Genomic DNA, 17,076 nt, shown 5'->3' with positions numbered 1-17,076 from the left:
GATTGTATTCAATGCTGCAAGGTGATACAAAATCAAGGTGGAATGATGAACCATTTCAAATGTTTGAAGGTGGTGCCTGGTGGATTCCTCCTGAACTACCTTTTATAGATGAGGTATATTTTTTTTTTTCGAGTTTGAAACAAAGAAAATAACCGCTTTACAAGTATTCCGAGGATCCAGCATTTGACACTGAAGACGAATTAGCAGAAAATGAAAACGTGGCAAAAGGAACCCTGGGCAAGATAGCTAAACAAAGATTGGCTATTTTGCTACGTGAAGTAACATTTCAACGAGGCACTATTGCCCGTGCCATGGCGTTTGCTATTGACCATTCGGACGCAGCTACGGAGGTAATAATAACAAATGAGAGGGTTACTGTTTTAGGCTTAGACTGTATATAGATTGTGAATATTCTGTGTAAATCCATACTTGTACCCGACTCTCCATTGTCAGCCAAGTTAGCCAGATTGTATTTAGTATCCGATATTTTACATAACAGTAGTGTACATGTATCTAATGCATGGAAATACCGTAAAGAGTAAGACAGAAAAAGAAAAGGATAGAAAATAAAGAAAATAACTCTCTTTATAGATTCGAAACGCAGTTACCACTCTTATTTGATCATTTTAATTCAATCTACCGATCCATTAATGCACGATTAAAAGCTGAGCAAATGAGGGTAACTAGATTAGCACCATTTGAGAAGAAAGACTTAACTTTTTGTGATAGAAATATATCTCTTCTGTAATTAGTGTTTGGGAGAATTGGATGATATTTCCAAAATATTATACAGACCAATTGAAAAGTATATTTTTAAAGAAAGATGGCAATACAACCCATCAATCTGTAGAAGAAGAAGAAGAAGAAGAAAACATAGATGGTGAACCTATCGAAAATGATGATGTTGATGGTGAACCTATCGATGATGACTTTGATGGTGAACCCATACAAGAAGATGAAACTATAGATGATAACATAATGAAAGACAATAATATAAATGGTGAAACATTAGGAGGAGATACAGAAATTGAATTGAGCCAAATTGATGACATGTTTTGCATAAAATAAATAAAAAGCGGCGATCGTCTGTGTAACATTACGATTTTATCCTCTTGTTTATTCCTCTATCCTCTAGCTAATTCTAGATCCTTCAAAGCTTACTACAAATATCTGTCTATCATACTTACTAGACAGCTAATACATGTTACAAGTGTGTTACTATGGTTACAATGCTAACTATCGATTTGAAATTTGAATAAGTCAATACATGCTTAGATTATGAATCAGATAAGGAATCCTCAAGAAAGCACATTTTATTTTTTTTATAAACTATACGCTTCTTTATGATTACAACAAAATCTTCTAGTAAAAATGAAATAGCTGTATAATTTCAATCAAAGATTTTGCCAAGCTTTTTTAATATAGTTTTGCACGGATTAATTGATTTGTTAAATTTTAATATTGAACTTGGAAAGACATCTTGTATTATAAGCAAAGTTTCAGTTGAAATGTATAGAATTGAAGCATAAGTAACACACTATAGTCTAAAAAAGGGAAAATATTCTGAAAGTAAAAGTTTAACAAACAAATGATATTAAGCTTTGATGAATGAACTCACACAGAGCTGCATATATAAAACTAGCAAAGAGAAACGATGAAAACCAACCATTGAAGATCGCAAAAGAATTGAACCCATTCAATTATTTTTACTTCTTTTGTCGTTTCATATTTTCTTGTTCTGTACAATCGGCTTTAATAAAAAGTAGTGTTTTTGCTGGAATTTGTTTTAAAGGTCTTTTGTTACAAGTACATGTAGTGTTCAATTTATTCACTGTCAGGTAACACGCGTCTTTACAAAGTTATATGTCTCCGCTCCATTTCGATTATGTAAGTTGTTTGTTATGATAAAATGACACGCGACAGATCTCTAGTACACTCCTTGTGAACAGCACCAAATAGTGACACAAATGTTTACAATAAATAAATTAAAAGCACGTAACTGAACCTAATAAAGCAAAATCAAAAAAAAAAACCAATTGACTGGGAGATAGTTGCTTTTGGTTATAAAATTTGAAAGGTGATGAAAAATGAATAATGCCAGTTTCAATTAGGGGGATTCAATTGAACGAGACAAATCGACCAAAAGACAAAAAGAAAACACGTTTAAGCAAAGAAAGTAATGTATTTTATAAAAAAAACCTTTTGTACTTTTTGTTGGATTCTATTCAAGACAGATAATGTAAACACAACCATAGACCGCACCAGCCATGTTTAATACATTTTAGACTGTATACAATCTATCCTGATTATTCTGCTTAATATGTTCCCAGTGACACGAGAAAATATTGGAAATTAAAATTGAATTAAATATTAAAATTTAATTAAATTAAATATCACAAAGTTCACGTTTTTTTCAAACCTTCTCCCTTTTTTATTCATTGTTCAAGCTCTGAGAGGTGGAGCCCAATGTCAGGCCACTTGTTCCTTAAAAGACAACCGTTGTTCATCCACTAAACCACGTGTGTGCACAGAACATGACAAACGTGTGTAACTTTTTTTTATTCACACAAAAAAAGGGTCATTTACAAATAAACCCAGGTCAAAGTCAACACACACACACACGCACAAAATAAGGGATCATATCACAGCGCTAATTTATATATGAAAAGTATATACAAACATTGACATAAAAAAAAACAATTAAAACTTTATAAAACATTATTCCATCTTTTTCGTTCCTTTTCTAAAAGCTTTTCTTTTTTTGTTTTGTTTTTCTATTTCCTTTCTTTTTTAATTTAGTTATGAAACTTGATCTTCAGGCAAGAACTTGGCCAGAACATAAACGTAATATATTGCACACGCGTAAATTCTAAACGGGGCCCTTTTTTTTTTTTTTCGGAAATAAAAAGTTTTGGTAACCTGTCAATTGTATATAAAAATTTGTAGATCTTTTCTTTCTTTTCTGTCTTCTTTCCCTCTTGTTTTTTTTTTATAATTCTCATTTTACAAATGGAGTATTCTCAAAGCCAAACAGCTTCAAACTATATGTCTAAAGAACCAACTACACCACCACGTAAACGTACGCGTGCAACACCAGAACAGCTATCGGTTCTTGAAAAGACCTTTACTATCAATCAAAGTCCAAATAGCCGTATTCGAGAGCAGCTATCAAGAGAACTAGGAATGTCTGAACGGTCCATACAGATCTGGTTTCAAAATCGTCGCGCCAAAGTGAAAAATATCGCCAAAAGATCCTCTATGCTACATAGCGAAACGCTACGTATGCAATATGATGCGGCTAACGCAGCAGCTGCAGCATGTCAAGCCGCTCTCTTTCAACAAAACCCAATGGCAGTCGAAGACCCTGTAAAGTCAAATCCTGACTTATACTATTATTATTATTATTACTATTACAATCAACAAAAGCAAAAGCACTTGATGCCCTTCAAATCAGCCTCTATTCCTCCTCCCCCCCCTCCTCCTCCCCCTCACGCTGTCGCTTCCACTGCTGGTCATGGTGAGCTAGAAAGAAAAAATCGCTTCAGAGCACATACTGTAGGACCCTATACTCCTTATCAGAAGCCTTCCTTTCCTAGGGCTTCTTCTGTAGATATTCAATTGACAAATGAAACCATGTTAAATAATAATTTATTGATGAACGATAGCCCCTTCTTATCGTTTCAGCAACAAATGAATAGCCCTTGGACAGATATTGTCCCCTTTTGTAAGTTGAATAATAAAACGCTTTCAATTTTAAAAAATTATGTATTAATTGCTTTGTCTTTTATTGTTTTTCATTAGATGATGATACATCCACTCCTGTAGATGATCAACAGACACTTTCAGTAGAAGCACTTCAAATCGGTAGTTGGAAAAGAATGAAATTCGATCCCAAAGACCTCACTTGTGTTTTTGATAAACAGCGCTCTATGTTTATTTGGTGTATCCAAGATGGTGCTTCTAGGTTTAAAATGGAATTCCACCAGGATGCTGTACAAAGTATCACGTTGATTCCTGATCAGATTCGGCCTCGTCTAGAGTTTGGTGTGTTACCGCAGCAAATATCTTTCTATATGGACAATGGGCAGCATCAGTGGGTGCAGTGTCGAGATTTTACAGAGGACAGACAAGCCTCAGTTATTACATTCCATCAACTCGATGGTCCTTTACTCCTGTTAAAATCGGAGTTGCAGCAATTGGCGCAGGAAAACACACGAGTTGCTTCTGTTTATAAGTAAGGAAAAAACCTCTCCCTATGTATGTATGTATGACAAATGTATATTACGTTTTATATGATTCGTGCGGTGATCAAATTTAAGCAAATATATAAACCTGTAAAACTTTTTTTTTATTTATCTTTACTCTTTGTTGGTTATTCTCCCTTAACTCTTTGAATAAAACAACACTTAAACCCCCCTATTATTAAAAAATGAGAGAAGTTATTTCTATTCACGTCGGTCAAGCTGGTGTTCAAATTGGTAATGCCTGTTGGGAACTTTATTGTCTTGAACATGGTATTCAACCTGATGGTCATATTCCCAAGGAACTCAAAGCTGATGACAACTCCTTTGACACCTTCTTCAGTGAAACTAGCTCTGGTAAGCACGTTCCTCGTACTGTTATGGTCGATTTAGAACCTACTGTTGTTGACGAAGTTCGTACTGGTGCCTACCGTCAATTGTTCCATCCTGGTAAGTTTTGTAATTATTCCTTCTAATCTTCTCATCTAATCTCTTTTCATCAGAACAATTGATCACTGGTAAGGAAGATGCTGCCAACAACTACGCTCGTGGTCACTACACCGTTGGTAAGGAGCTCGTTGACTCCGTCTTGGACCGTATTCGTAAGTTAGCCGATAACTGTACTGGTCTTCAAGGTTTCTTAGTCTTCCACTCCTTTGGTGGTGGTACCGGTTCCGGTTTTGGTGCTCTTCTTATGGAGCGTCTTTCTGTTGACTATGGTAAGAAGTCCAAGCTTGAGTTCTCTGTTTACCCCGCACCTCAGGTCTCTACCTCCGTTGTTGAACCCTACAACTCCATCTTGACCACCCATACCACTTTGGAACACTCTGATGTTTCTTTCATGGTTGATAACGAAGCCATTTACGATATCTGTCGTCGTAACTTGGACATTGAACGTCCTTCTTACCTCAACTTGAACCGTTTGATTGCCCAAGTTGTTTCTTCCATCACTGCTTCTCTTCGTTTTGATGGTTCCTTGAACGTTGACTTGAACGAATTCCAAACTAACTTGGTTCCCTATCCTCGTATTCACTTCCCCTTGGTCACTTACGCCCCCATCATCTCTGCCGCCAAGGCTTTCCACGAACAATTGTCTGTTCAAGAGATCACCAACGCCTGTTTTGAACCCAACAACCAAATGGTCAAGTGTGATCCTCGTCACGGCAAGTACATGTCTTGTTGTCTTTTGTACCGTGGTGACGTTGTTCCTAAGGACACGAACGCTGCCATCGCCAACATCAAGACCAAGCGTACCATTCAATTCGTTGATTGGTGTCCTACCGGTTTCAAGGTTGGTATTAACTGTCGTAAGCCTGCTGCTGTTCCTGGTGGTGACTTGGCTCAAGTCCAACGTGCTCTCTGTATGTTGTCCAACACCACTGCTATTGCCGAAGCCTGGGCTCGTCTTGATCACAAGTTCGATTTGATGTACGCCAAGCGTGCTTTCGTCCACTGGTATGTCGGTGAAGGTATGGAAGAAGGTGAATTCTCTGAAGCTCGTGAAGATTTGGCTGCTCTTGAAAAGGATTATGAAGAAGTTGGTTCTGATTCTTTGGGTGATTCTGAAATCGAAGACGCTGAAGAATACTAAAAAGTTCATTATTAAATATGATACTTGTTAATAAAAACTTTATGTTTTGTTCAATTTAATACTAAAAAAAATAGCGTGTCATGTCTCTTCGAACGAGCCTACTTTCGGCGGTTTTATGTTTGCGTTGCGCTTTTTATTTGATTGAAAAGCATGCTTTGCATTAGCTTTGATTATTTTACTGTGTGAGATTTCAATTTATGCTCCTTTATTTTTGCAATTTTACACAAATTTATTTTCTCCATGATAACTCCGTTTGTACACTGGCTTGGCTTAAATCAAAAGGAATGAGAGCTCTACTTAGATATGCCTATAATTTAATTGATTGAGAAATGCTGATTTTTACAATTGACATTTGCAGTGAAAAATTAATTGCGATTAATATGGTTCACATAACTTCATTATCTGGAATCTTTAACTGAAAAGGCAAGTGAAAGCGGAATTTCTAGGCCTGAAAAAAAAAAAAAAAAAAAAAAAGGGACTCTCACAAGTGAAACTTTATAAGCGGAGAAGAGCCAAGTATTTTTTTGATCATAGAGGAACAATGATGGATAGAACGCTTTTCTGCAGGGAAAATCATACAGTCCTTATGTGAGGTCATGATGTGTATTACAAGATTAAATAGCACATCTTATTGTTCTTTTAAACGATCTGCTAATGGTTGTACGATAATTCAATCGTTTTTATTCGTACTACTTCATAAGCAGCCGAAATCTTTTTTTTTCTTTTTTTCTTTTTCTTTCAACCATTTGTATTTTTCTTATCTATGCTCGCCGAACCCAATTCGATCACCAAAGAAACCGAAGCGCTTTCGATCACAAGCAGCCAAAGTTCTAAAACAAATAAAAGCTCTAAAACAAGCAAAAGCTCCAGGACTAGCAAAAGTTCTAAAACAAGCAAGAGCTCAAGAACAAGTAGAAGCTCTTGGTCAAAACTACCAAATTATCCAATGCCAACCTACAATAATGAAGGTTTATGATTTTGAGGGGAAAGAAACATTCCACTGTATTTTTTTTAACTTGAATCGATGAAAATCGTATAGAATTACCACCTCTGCCTACAAAAGAACCATCCACAAAATTAACTTATGCGTCTAAAAGAGCAAGTCTGGTTTCTCCACCTTCAAATCTGACGGATTACAGGTAAGAGATGAAAAAGTATACTGGACATATCTTACGTAAAAAATGCGACAACCAATCATACTTAAATAAAGCTCAAGTCATGTGAAGTCCAAAGTAGGTTCTTTAGACAACATCAAGCACACGCCAGGTGGTGGGAACACAAAGATATTTGATGAAGGTGTCCATGTCTTGAAAGAAAAAGTTGTTTCAAAAGCAGCACCTAAAGTTGGCTCGCTTGATAACATCAAGCACAAGCCGGGTGGTGGTGAAACAAAGGTGTTTGATGAAGGTGTCTATGCGCTAAAGGAAAAGATTACCTTGAAAGCAACTTCAAAGGTTGGCTCACTCGACAATATTAAACATAAACCCAGGGGGTGGTGAGGCAAAGGTGTTTGATGAAGGCGTCCATGTATTGAAGGAAAAAATCAGTTCAAAGGCAACATCCAAAATTGGATCTCTAGACAAATATCAAACATAAACCAGGCGGAGGCACAACAAGGGTATTTGATGAAGGTATTCATACATTGAAAGAAAAGATTGTTTCAAAGGCTACGTCAAAAGTTGGCTCGCTCGATAACATAAAGCATAAGCCAGGTGGAGGCAAAGCAAAAGTATTTGACGAAGGCGTCCATGTACTAAAGGAAAAGATTGCTGCCAAAGCATCCTCCAAGGTTGGCTCCCTAGACAACATCAAGCATAAACCAGGTGGTGGTGAGGCAAAGGTGTTTGATGAAGGGATACATGTCTTGAAAGAAAAGATCACGTCGAAAGCGACATCTAAAGTTGGCTCGCTGGATAACATAAAGCATAAACCAGGAGGAGGCACTACAAAGGTATTTGATGAAGGTATTCATACATTGAAAGAAAAGATTGTTTCAAAGGCTACGTCAAAAGTAGGCTCTTTAGACAACATCAAACACAAGCCAGGTGGCGGTGAGACAAAAGTGTTTGATGAAGGAGTTCATGTTTTGAAAGAAAAGGTTGTTTCCAAAGCGACATCCAAGGTCGGCTCACTTGATAACATAAAGCATAAGCCTGGCGGAGGTACAAAGAAAGTGTTTGATGAGGGTGTCTATGCGCTGAGGGAAAAAATCGTCGCAAAGGCCACGTCAAAGATCGGTTCTTTGGATAATATCAAGCATAAGTTGGGAGGTGAAGACATCAGGGTATATAATGGTAAGGATGCAAAACCCAAGATGATTACAAGTAAGATAGGAAACAGTCATAAAAAGTATGCTGGTGACACTAAAGAAATTGTTACAAAGGGCAAATTGTTAAATGAAGGCTGTGAGAAATTATAGTTTGTTGAGAATCTGTTTGTGAATGTTAAAAAATAGCTCAACTCGCTTATATATTCTAATTTTCGGGCTTAACTTGAAAGTATCACTTTTAATAAATAACCCTGTACATACAAAAAAAAGAGATGTAGTCTTCATTCGTTTGAATTGATCTCGACTAATCGTCATTTCTCCGCCATTTTTATTCTTTTTTTTGTTTTCTTCATGCTTTCTCGGACAGCATCACTTGCCTTTGACACAGCAACACTCTCTTTGTTTAGTAAACGACTATCTAATTGTCCAAGATTCAAGTTTAAATACCAACCTAATGTAAAGGAAGCCGCTGTTCTTATGCCTTTATGTATAGTTCAGGACAAACCAAGCGTATTATTTACAGTAAGGAATATGAACATGAGGACACATCGTGGTGAGATTAGGTAAAAAAAAAAACAGACTTGTTGCCAGTCTTCATTTTTAAAAGAACTAAAAATTCAATACAGCTTTCCAGGTGGAAAACAAGGTATAAAATAAACTATTTTTCAAATAGACAATAAAAACAGTATATCCTTCTAGATCCAACGGATGAATCACTAGAGCATACGGCGCTAAGAGAAACAGAAGAAGAAATAGGCCTTCCACCTCAAGCAATTGAAATCCTTGGACGTTACTCGGCTTTACCCAATAAAACAGGTTCATTACGAGTACATCCTTATGTTGGATTTGTAAAGAATGATTACATTGATTTGACAAGGTTTAATCCAGAAGAAGTGTCAAGCGTGTTTACATTACCTGTTGATTATTTGGTGGATCCAAAAAATAGACAAGTAAAGCAATTTCGTGATAGTCAGATCAAGTATACTGTATTTAAAGCACCGAACTCCTTGGAAGGAGAAAAAGAAATTTGGGGATTGACAGGCTTTATATTGGAAGGTAAACATGATGATTCGCTCGCATATCATTTATTCCATTTTTGTAGGTGTTTTTAGGAAGATTATCCCTGAATATTATAAATAAATAAAGCACTATTGTAAATATGGCAATGTAAAAAATAAAATTATTAATAAACACACCTTCTCTGCTTTCTCTCCTCTCCCCCTTTTTTTTCTTTTATCTAACGTATAGATTCTTTGCATATTTAACACTAAAATTTATCTCCTTTCCTTTTAATTTTTTTCTTTGTTATTTCATATGGCATTTAATGTATCGGCTCCCGATTTAATACTTAAGGAAGGCATATTCATACAACCTTTAACACCTATCGGGAATAGTTTAATTGCATCTTTTTTTGTGGGAATCATCCCTTTAGTACTTGTTCTTGTTTTATTAGGAGTTTTCCGTGTTCCAGCTTATTATGCTTCATTTGCTGGTCTAGTTTTATGGTATAAAAAACTTTAATGGCATTCATAAATGTTTATGTTAATTTAGTATCATCATATCTATCTTTGGCTGGCACATGCCTGCTCAACAAGCATTTGAAGCTGTTGGTAATGGTATTGTTTATGCAAATTGGCCAATCATGTGGCTTGTATTTAATGCCATGTAAGCCAACAAAAGATATAGACAACAAGTGTTGCTTACTTTCTTCTCATTAGGCTAGTCTACAATATTTCAGTCAGATCTAAAATATTTGATCTGTTTCGAAGGTGGATGTTGATTCATACGCCGCCTGATAAAAGAGTGCTTTTACTCATCATCGGCTTTGCTTTTGGTGCTTTATTAGAAGGTAGGAAAGGAAAATAAACCAGTGAATTGTGCCTACTAATATATTCCTTCTTTTCTTTCTGAAGGTGTAGCTGGGTTTGGTGTGCCTGGTGCCATTTGTTCCTCTATATTGGTATCATTAGGGTAGAGAAATAACACAATGAAAAGAGAGCAAAACTGACATAAAATTTGGTTTGATAGATTTGAGCCTTCTGATGCACTTGTTTATACACTCATATTCAATACCACGCCTGTAGCCTTTGGTGCTCTTGGAACACCCGTTACAACTCTTGCCTCGCTCACCGGCCTTCCAGTTCTTTCATTATCTTCCATGATGGGCAGACAGTTACCTTTCCTCAGCCTCTTTTTACCGGCCTATGCCCTCTTATTCTATGCTGGCCCAAGAGCAGGTCTGATCGAATGCTGGCCACCAGCACTCGTTGCCGGTTTTTCATTTGCAATTACGCAAGCCATATTTGCGAATCTTGTAGGACCCGAATTACCTGACCTGATGGCTGGATTAGTCTCATTGCTGTGCATTATCCTTTTCGTTCAATATTGGAAGCCTCCGTATAGAGTTGAGTATGAAGCAAATATGAATTTTCATTTTGCAAACGGGAAAAAAACAGATGTGGAGTCTATGATTTCTGAAAAGAAAGACACCCTGAGTTTTAAGGAAGCTGCTTTAGCTTGGTGTCCTTGGATTATCATTATTGTCGTAGTTATCATGTATGTCCATAGCACAATAAAAAAAATTAAGGTAGCTTACATTATATCCATTAGATGGACCTTTGTAAAAGTTTCCACGATAGGCGCAGTTCATGTAAACTGGCCTCATCTTCACCAAGAGGTACACAGAAAAGACCCCATGACGGTTGCTTAATAATATGACATTAATTTATTAATGACAGGTATGGCTGACATTGTATAGCAGAAAGTATGATGCTGTTTGGGTATTTCAGCCATTAGCCACAGGAACAGCTATTTTCGTATCATGCATTATTTATTCTATCATTATATGGCTTCATGGAGTTCATCCACATGAACTTTTAGCTGCACTAAAAGATACTGCTTTGCAACTTTATAAACCAACTATTACAGTCAGTTTTATTATGGCTTTTGCTTATCTTTTCAACTATTCTGGTAAGGGCAAAAAAAAAAGAAACCTTTATGGCTTATAATTTCTCTTTTAAAAGGTATTGTCTATACTATTGGATATCAGCTTTCTTCGGTAGGCCGAGCATTCCCTTTTTTATCTGCTTGGTTAGGCTGGGTTGCCTGCTTTTTATCAGGAAGTGATACATCAGCTAATTCCTTGTTTGGTAACCTTCAAGTGGTCACCGCAAGAGAAATTGGATTATCAGCTGTGCTCATGGCTGCTACCAACTCAAGCGGTGCTATCACGTCCAAAATGATCTCGCCCCAAAACTTAATTACAGGTGTTTCTACTATTGGTTTGGAGGGTAAAGAAGGTGTTATTTTAAGACGAACTGTGCTTCACTCTTTATTGATGTGTACTGCAGTGGGCGTTATGGCGTGCATACAGCAATACCTTATACCTGGCATCATACCTTCCGAATAAAAGAATTTCCTATATTTGCTTTTACTCTAACTTTTATTGTTATTGTATTTATGAAGATTATAAACTTTTCGGTTTAAATACAAATGCATGAGAATTAATTATCATACATACTGTTCAAAGCAGACCAAAATATTCAAGCGTATTACATTTATAGGCAACCCATGATGGTTTATTGGGGTTTGTATTTATGCAAAGAGGCAGATCGGATTGATTGGCCCTTTTTCTAAGTCACACTTTTATTCTATTGTAAATATCCTTTTTTTTTTCTCCCCCTTTTTTTTCCTTCTCCATCGCTGTGCATAAAAAAAACATAATTGATTCCAAACAATGAGTCTTAATAGGGATACACCAACGCCGCCAGCAGAGAATTCCATGCCATCTCGGCCTATGCCACCAAGAATACCAGGCCGTTCTGTGCTGCCTCCCATGAGTCGTTCACAAAACGGTCGCTCTCCTTTACCTCCCATGTCGAATAGTCCAGGAGGATTAAGAGGAAGACCCAGTAGTGGAAGAATGGGTAAACCTGGATTGAACCTATCCCAGTTGGGTCTTACACCAAAGCAAGAACAAACACCTTTTGCTAATTTTTCAAAATATGTGTAAAACAGTAAAGTAGATGTATCTTTCTGGAACTAATATTTTTTTTAGTGATCCTTCGGGTAAACTCAATTTTGCTGGAAAAGCCATTATTCATGCTGATGGCGTTAATTTCAGTAATGGTAATAGTTTTGCTATTAAAATGGACGATTTAATATTACAAGAAGAGCTTGGAAAAGGACAATATGGCACAGTGCAAAAAGTAAAACATCGTGTTACTAATGTAACAATGGCTATGAAGGTAAGAAGAGAAACAAAATAAAAAAATAGATGAACTTATGCAATATTAGGAAATCCGTTTAGAATTAGATGAGACAAAGCTACATCAAATATTAATGGAATTAGACATTTTACATAAAAGTTCAGGAGAATACATTGTAGAATTTTATGGTGCATTTTTTATCGAATCTTGTGTATATTATTGTATGGAATATATGGATGCAGGTTCACTTGATAAATTATATGGTGAAGGTGTACCAGAGGATGTATTGGCAAAGATAGCTACTTCTGTAATGTATATGAAAAAGGAATACAGCAATAGTATACTTATGAATTGTTATATCATAGATGTTGAAGGGATTAAAATTCTTAAAGGATGAACTTTCTATTATTCATAGAGGTAAAATAACATAAACATATAAGTATGTGTATGCTAAATATGGGATATAGATGTTAAACCAACTAATGTGCTTGCTAATAAACAAGGACAAGTAAAACTATGTGATTTTGGTGTATCCGGACAATTAGAAAAATCCTTAGCAAAGACAAATATTGGATGTCAGAGTTATATGGCTGTAAGTAAAGGGAATATGTTTAATTGCAAATGATTAATAATATATGTATAGCCTGAACGTATAAAAGCAGTAAATACATATTCAGTTTCATCAGATGTTTGGTCATTGGGCATTTCACTTGTAGAAATTGCTATCGGTCACTATCCTTACAAATATGACAACATGTTTGCTCAATTGAAAGCCATTATAGATGATGAACCACCTTCTTTACCTTCAGAAACATTCTCTATTGAAGCCTGTGATTTTGTAGCTGCTTGTCTTCAAAAAGATCCAAATAAGCGTCCCACTTATGCAGAATTGCTAGAACATCCATTTATTAAAAAGTATGAAGACGTGGATATTGATATGGCAAAATGGGCTAAAGAAGCATATGAAGCATCAACACAACAGCAACTGTAATCTTTTCAATCTCAGTTTATAAATCATTAAAACCTTCTTTTTTTTCATTCTCCTTTCTCTTTTTATTTTCTTTCTTTTTTTTATTTTTATATAATGGCCAGTACAGAATTTACAACGAGTCCTTTAAGAAAATATAAACTTGTGTTTTTGGGTGAACAAAGTGGTAAGGAGAAAGAGAGAAAAGGAAAAGAAGAAGAGAAATGTAATGATTGTACAAATAATATTAACTCAACCTGTCAAAAAAATAAAGTTGGCAAGACTTCGCTTATTACTCGTTTTATGTATGACACTTTTGATAATAGCTACCAAGTAAAATACATTCGGTGTTTATGTTCTATAAATACTCATGTAAAAGTTATAGGCTACTATTGGTATTGATTTCTTATCAAAAACGATGTATCTTGAGGATAAAACTGTAAGATTACAGTTGTGGGATACAGCAGGACAAGTAAAATCGATCGAAACTAATGTAGGTAGTATTTAACATGATAAAAACAGGAAAGATTTCGTAGCTTGATTCCTAGTTATATTCGTGATTCATCTGTTGCTGTGATTGTTTATGATATTTCAAGTAAGTGTATTGATTTACAAAGTACATGAATATTTGGACTTAACTTTACAAGACCGACAATCCTTTATCAATACATCAAAATGGATAGATGATGTTAGAGCTGAAAGGGGAGAAGATGTCATTATTGTCCTTGTTGGTAATAAGTCGGATTTAAGTGATAAAAGGTACAAGATCAATGCATTACCATTGTATCTAAAGCATACCCTAGGGAAGTAACTACAGATGACGGAGAAAAAAGAGCAAAAGAATTAAGTGTGATGTTTATAGAAACAAGTGCTAAAGCAGGTCATAATGTAAAGTGCACAATATTAACAATGAGTCAGATAGTGAGTTAACATGATTATGTTAGGTCAAGACTTTATTTAAAAAGATTGCACAGTCTTTACCTGGAGTTGACGGAAGTACAATACAATCAGACTCAAAAGATTCTAGTACGTATAAATACATATCTATTAAAATATGTACTAACAGACATGAATAGTGCAAAAAGTTAACCTTAATAATACTGAATCTAACACAAGTGGTTGTGCTTGTTAATACCTTTTAATATTATAATCGTAATAAACACTATTATCCCTACACCCCCTTCACTTTTGTCGGATATTGAATTGAAAAATGGGGGAAAAGAAAAAAAAAACTCAAGGGCTTTCACTCACCCACTCTCTCTCTCTCTATATTTTTTATAATGAGTAATCTTGATGAGTGGCTAGAAAAGGTCAAAAGGTGTGAATATTTACCGGAACAAGATATTAAAAAGCTGTGTGAAATGGTAATCATTTAATCAATCATGCTTTATAATGGACTAAGCTTGTGTTAGGTAAAAGAGTTATTACTGGAGGAATCAAATATACAACCAGTACGTTCGCCTGTTACCGTGTGTGGTGATATTCATGGTAATATATACCCTTTTGGAAACATAACAAGAGATTGATTACATTGAATTCAGGTCAATTCTACGATTTGTTGGAGTTATTTAACGTAGGAGGAGATGTTAAAGATACAAATTATATTTTTATGGTAAAAGAAAGCATTAAAGTGGATTAGGATATATGCGAATATAAGCTTACGATAAATAGGGTGATTATGTCGACCGTGGTCATTTTAGCTTAGAAACTCTTACGCTTTTGTTGGTTTTGAAAGCAAAGTAAGCATTCGATGTATTTGTATGTGTTTGTTAAAGTAATTTATGTAGATATCCTGATAAGATTACTTTGTTAAGAGGAAATCATGAAAGCAGGCAAATTACACAAGTTTATGGGTTTTATGGTAAATATGATAATAATAGTAAACAAATGAAGAAAAATAAACAGTTGCGTAGATGAATGTCAAACAAAATATGGAAATGCAAACGTATGGAAGTATTGCTGTTCAGTATTTGATTATTTAACATTTAGCAGCAGTAAGTGCCCATAGTCAATAGTACTTTCGATACTTATTCATCACAGATTATTGATGGATCAATATTATGTGTTCACGGTGGATTATCCCCTGATATTAAAGCATTAGATCAAATGAGAACCATTCACCGCTTACAAGAAATACCACATGAAGGATCATTTTGTGATTTGATGTGGTCTGATCCAGAAGATATTGATACTTGGTCAGTGAGTCCAAGAGGAGCAGGTTGGTTATTTGGTAGTAAAGTAACTAGCGAGGTAGATTAATGATATACTGTTTAATATGAAAAGTGTACTCATGAACAAATAGTTTAATCATATTAATGGATTGACATTAATTGCAAGAGCTCATCAATTAGTACAAGAAGGTTACAAGTACATGTTTCCAAAAGATGAATTGGTGACTGTATGGTCAGCACCCAATTATTGTTATCGATGTGGTAATGTAGCTTCTATTATGCAAGTAACTGATAGTGGAATACATTTCAAAATCTTTGATGCCGTACCTGATCAAGAACGTTTCACTCCAGCAAGAAATAACGCTCTTAACAGAATTGGTGGCACAGGTGGCCAATACTTTGTATAGTTCTCTTTCTGTGTGTGTGTTTGTGTGTAAATTATAATAAATAATAAATAATTTCTCTCTTTTTTCTTTCTTTTCTTAATAAAATGTCAGAACAAAAGTAAAATTATTGCTTAATTTGATAATGTGCTAACTAATCTATAGAAATACATTTGGATTACTTGGATCTGTAATGGATAATGCTGGTTCTTCTTTTGATCAAGCCTACAAAGTAAACAAAGTATAAAGATCGTGTTGAACATGAATTAAGATATTTTAGTAGACTTTAACAAAGACAATGGAACAAACATTACAAGCTAGACAATTGACAGGTTTAGCGATGGAACAAATTTATAAAGCAAATGTCAAAATAGGTAAATTCTATAGTTTATTTATGTATACTTGTTATTCAACTCAGTTATTAGATAGTCATATTGAAGCAGAAGGAAATGGTAGACTTAAAATATCATTCACCTTGGGAAACCTATCACCATTTCCCATGAAATCAGTCAAGGGCAACTTGAAGCTTGAGGACTCCAAGGTAACTTTGAAAAATAGAGGCAATGCTCAACTTATGATGTTTAGATCGAAATAGGCTATAAGGAAGAAGCTAAGATAATTGATGAAAGTAATTTGGAAACGCATAAGTCAGATAATCTATTTGATACACCCATCGATCTACAACCACAAATGGAATATGAACAAAGCATAGAGCTAAATATAAAGCAAGTGATTCAATCTAATGGAATGATTGAGGTGTCATTTATTAATTCGATGAATGAATCTACGCCAGTTCAAATAAGGCATGAATTTGGTATTTATTTGATAGATCAGGTACGTATATTCACTCATTCTTTATTCTTCAACTAAAGTTATTCACTCTGATTAGCTGACTAGAAAAGTAGTAAAAGAGTTTAAAAAGGATGAATTTAATAGGATAAGGAAAGGAGAGTATTCAAGTGAGTTTATACGTGAACTGTTGGGAATTCATCCTGTGAAAGGCATAGACATTGGGATGAAATTGGAATTTACTGATAACTGCGAAGTAAATGAATTGAATAATCATCATCATGGTATTAACATACAAGTAGAATTCAGTTATAGTTGAAATCACCGAGTTTTCCTCTAATTATGAGAGTGTTATTATTGAAGCCCATAGTAATAACGATATATTCTTATCCATGTTTATTACTGAATTAGACAAGTTAAATAAGTAATTATAAAATAGTACACTAAATCAATAAGT

At 35.1% G+C, this 17,076-nt stretch overlaps 9 protein-coding genes across 9 annotated transcripts; all 9 read left to right on the top strand.

Annotated features, from left to right (window-relative positions):
• Nucleotides 1–59: 59 nt before the first annotated feature.
• Nucleotides 60–1,068, top strand: RO3G_04844 (uncharacterized protein; the record flags this gene model as incomplete). Its single annotated transcript, XM_067659434.1, has 5 exons — nt 60–113; nt 165–350; nt 402–538; nt 592–679; nt 730–1,068. The coding sequence occupies 5 exons, from the start codon at nt 60–62 to the stop codon at nt 1,066–1,068; spliced, it is 804 nt and encodes a 267-aa protein (XP_067515535.1).
• A 1,977-nt stretch (nt 1,069–3,045) lies between these two features.
• On the top strand, nt 3,046–3,694 carry RO3G_04843 (uncharacterized protein; the record flags this gene model as incomplete). Its single annotated transcript, XM_067659433.1, has 2 exons — nt 3,046–3,517; nt 3,666–3,694. The coding sequence occupies 2 exons, from the start codon at nt 3,046–3,048 to the stop codon at nt 3,692–3,694; spliced, it is 501 nt and encodes a 166-aa protein (XP_067515534.1).
• A 735-nt stretch (nt 3,695–4,429) lies between these two features.
• On the top strand, nt 4,430–5,832 carry RO3G_04842 (tubulin alpha-3 chain; the record flags this gene model as incomplete). Its single annotated transcript, XM_067659432.1, has 2 exons — nt 4,430–4,691; nt 4,745–5,832. 2 exons carry the CDS (start codon nt 4,430–4,432, stop codon nt 5,830–5,832), a joined length of 1,350 nt encoding a protein of 449 aa, XP_067515533.1.
• A 763-nt stretch (nt 5,833–6,595) lies between these two features.
• On the top strand, nt 6,596–8,251 carry RO3G_04841 (uncharacterized protein; the record flags this gene model as incomplete). Its single annotated transcript, XM_067659431.1, has 4 exons — nt 6,596–6,800; nt 6,872–6,971; nt 7,043–7,286; nt 7,412–8,251. 4 exons carry the CDS (start codon nt 6,596–6,598, stop codon nt 8,249–8,251), a joined length of 1,389 nt encoding a protein of 462 aa, XP_067515532.1.
• Nucleotides 8,252–8,586: 335 nt separating this feature from the next.
• RO3G_04840 (uncharacterized protein) lies at nt 8,587–9,241 on the top strand (the record flags this gene model as incomplete). The annotated part of the gene is made up of 3 exons (XM_067659430.1): nt 8,587–8,623; nt 8,801–9,157; nt 9,204–9,241. The coding sequence occupies 3 exons, from the start codon at nt 8,587–8,589 to the stop codon at nt 9,239–9,241; spliced, it is 432 nt and encodes a 143-aa protein (XP_067515531.1).
• Nucleotides 9,242–9,680: 439 nt separating this feature from the next.
• Nucleotides 9,681–11,510, top strand: RO3G_04839 (uncharacterized protein; the record flags this gene model as incomplete). Its single annotated transcript, XM_067659429.1, has 8 exons — nt 9,681–9,766; nt 9,820–9,950; nt 10,015–10,072; nt 10,130–10,657; nt 10,712–10,778; nt 10,840–11,071; nt 11,197–11,391; nt 11,452–11,510. 8 exons carry the CDS (start codon nt 9,681–9,683, stop codon nt 11,508–11,510), a joined length of 1,356 nt encoding a protein of 451 aa, XP_067515530.1.
• A 426-nt stretch (nt 11,511–11,936) lies between these two features.
• On the top strand, nt 11,937–13,300 carry RO3G_04838 (uncharacterized protein; the record flags this gene model as incomplete). The annotated part of the gene is made up of 6 exons (XM_067659428.1): nt 11,937–12,109; nt 12,159–12,348; nt 12,398–12,616; nt 12,675–12,726; nt 12,777–12,901; nt 12,953–13,300. The coding sequence occupies 6 exons, from the start codon at nt 11,937–11,939 to the stop codon at nt 13,298–13,300; spliced, it is 1,107 nt and encodes a 368-aa protein (XP_067515529.1).
• Nucleotides 13,301–13,694: 394 nt separating this feature from the next.
• On the top strand, nt 13,695–14,408 carry RO3G_04837 (GTP-binding protein RAB6; the record flags this gene model as incomplete). The annotated part of the gene is made up of 6 exons (XM_067659427.1): nt 13,695–13,748; nt 13,799–13,871; nt 13,924–14,007; nt 14,139–14,164; nt 14,221–14,302; nt 14,353–14,408. 6 exons carry the CDS (start codon nt 13,695–13,697, stop codon nt 14,406–14,408), a joined length of 375 nt encoding a protein of 124 aa, XP_067515528.1.
• A 690-nt stretch (nt 14,409–15,098) lies between these two features.
• Nucleotides 15,099–15,854, top strand: RO3G_04836 (serine/threonine-protein phosphatase 6 catalytic subunit; the record flags this gene model as incomplete). Its single annotated transcript, XM_067659426.1, has 3 exons — nt 15,099–15,137; nt 15,317–15,526; nt 15,579–15,854. 3 exons carry the CDS (start codon nt 15,099–15,101, stop codon nt 15,852–15,854), a joined length of 525 nt encoding a protein of 174 aa, XP_067515527.1.
• Nucleotides 15,855–17,076: the final 1,222 nt, after the last annotated feature.

Source organism: Rhizopus delemar, genomic scaffold, assembly GCF_000149305.1.
Source record: "Rhizopus delemar RA 99-880 supercont3.3 genomic scaffold, whole genome shotgun sequence".
Taxonomy (NCBI): Eukaryota; Fungi; Mucoromycota; class Mucoromycetes; order Mucorales; family Rhizopodaceae; genus Rhizopus; species Rhizopus delemar.
This window is presented reverse-complemented; position numbering and strand designations above follow the sequence as displayed.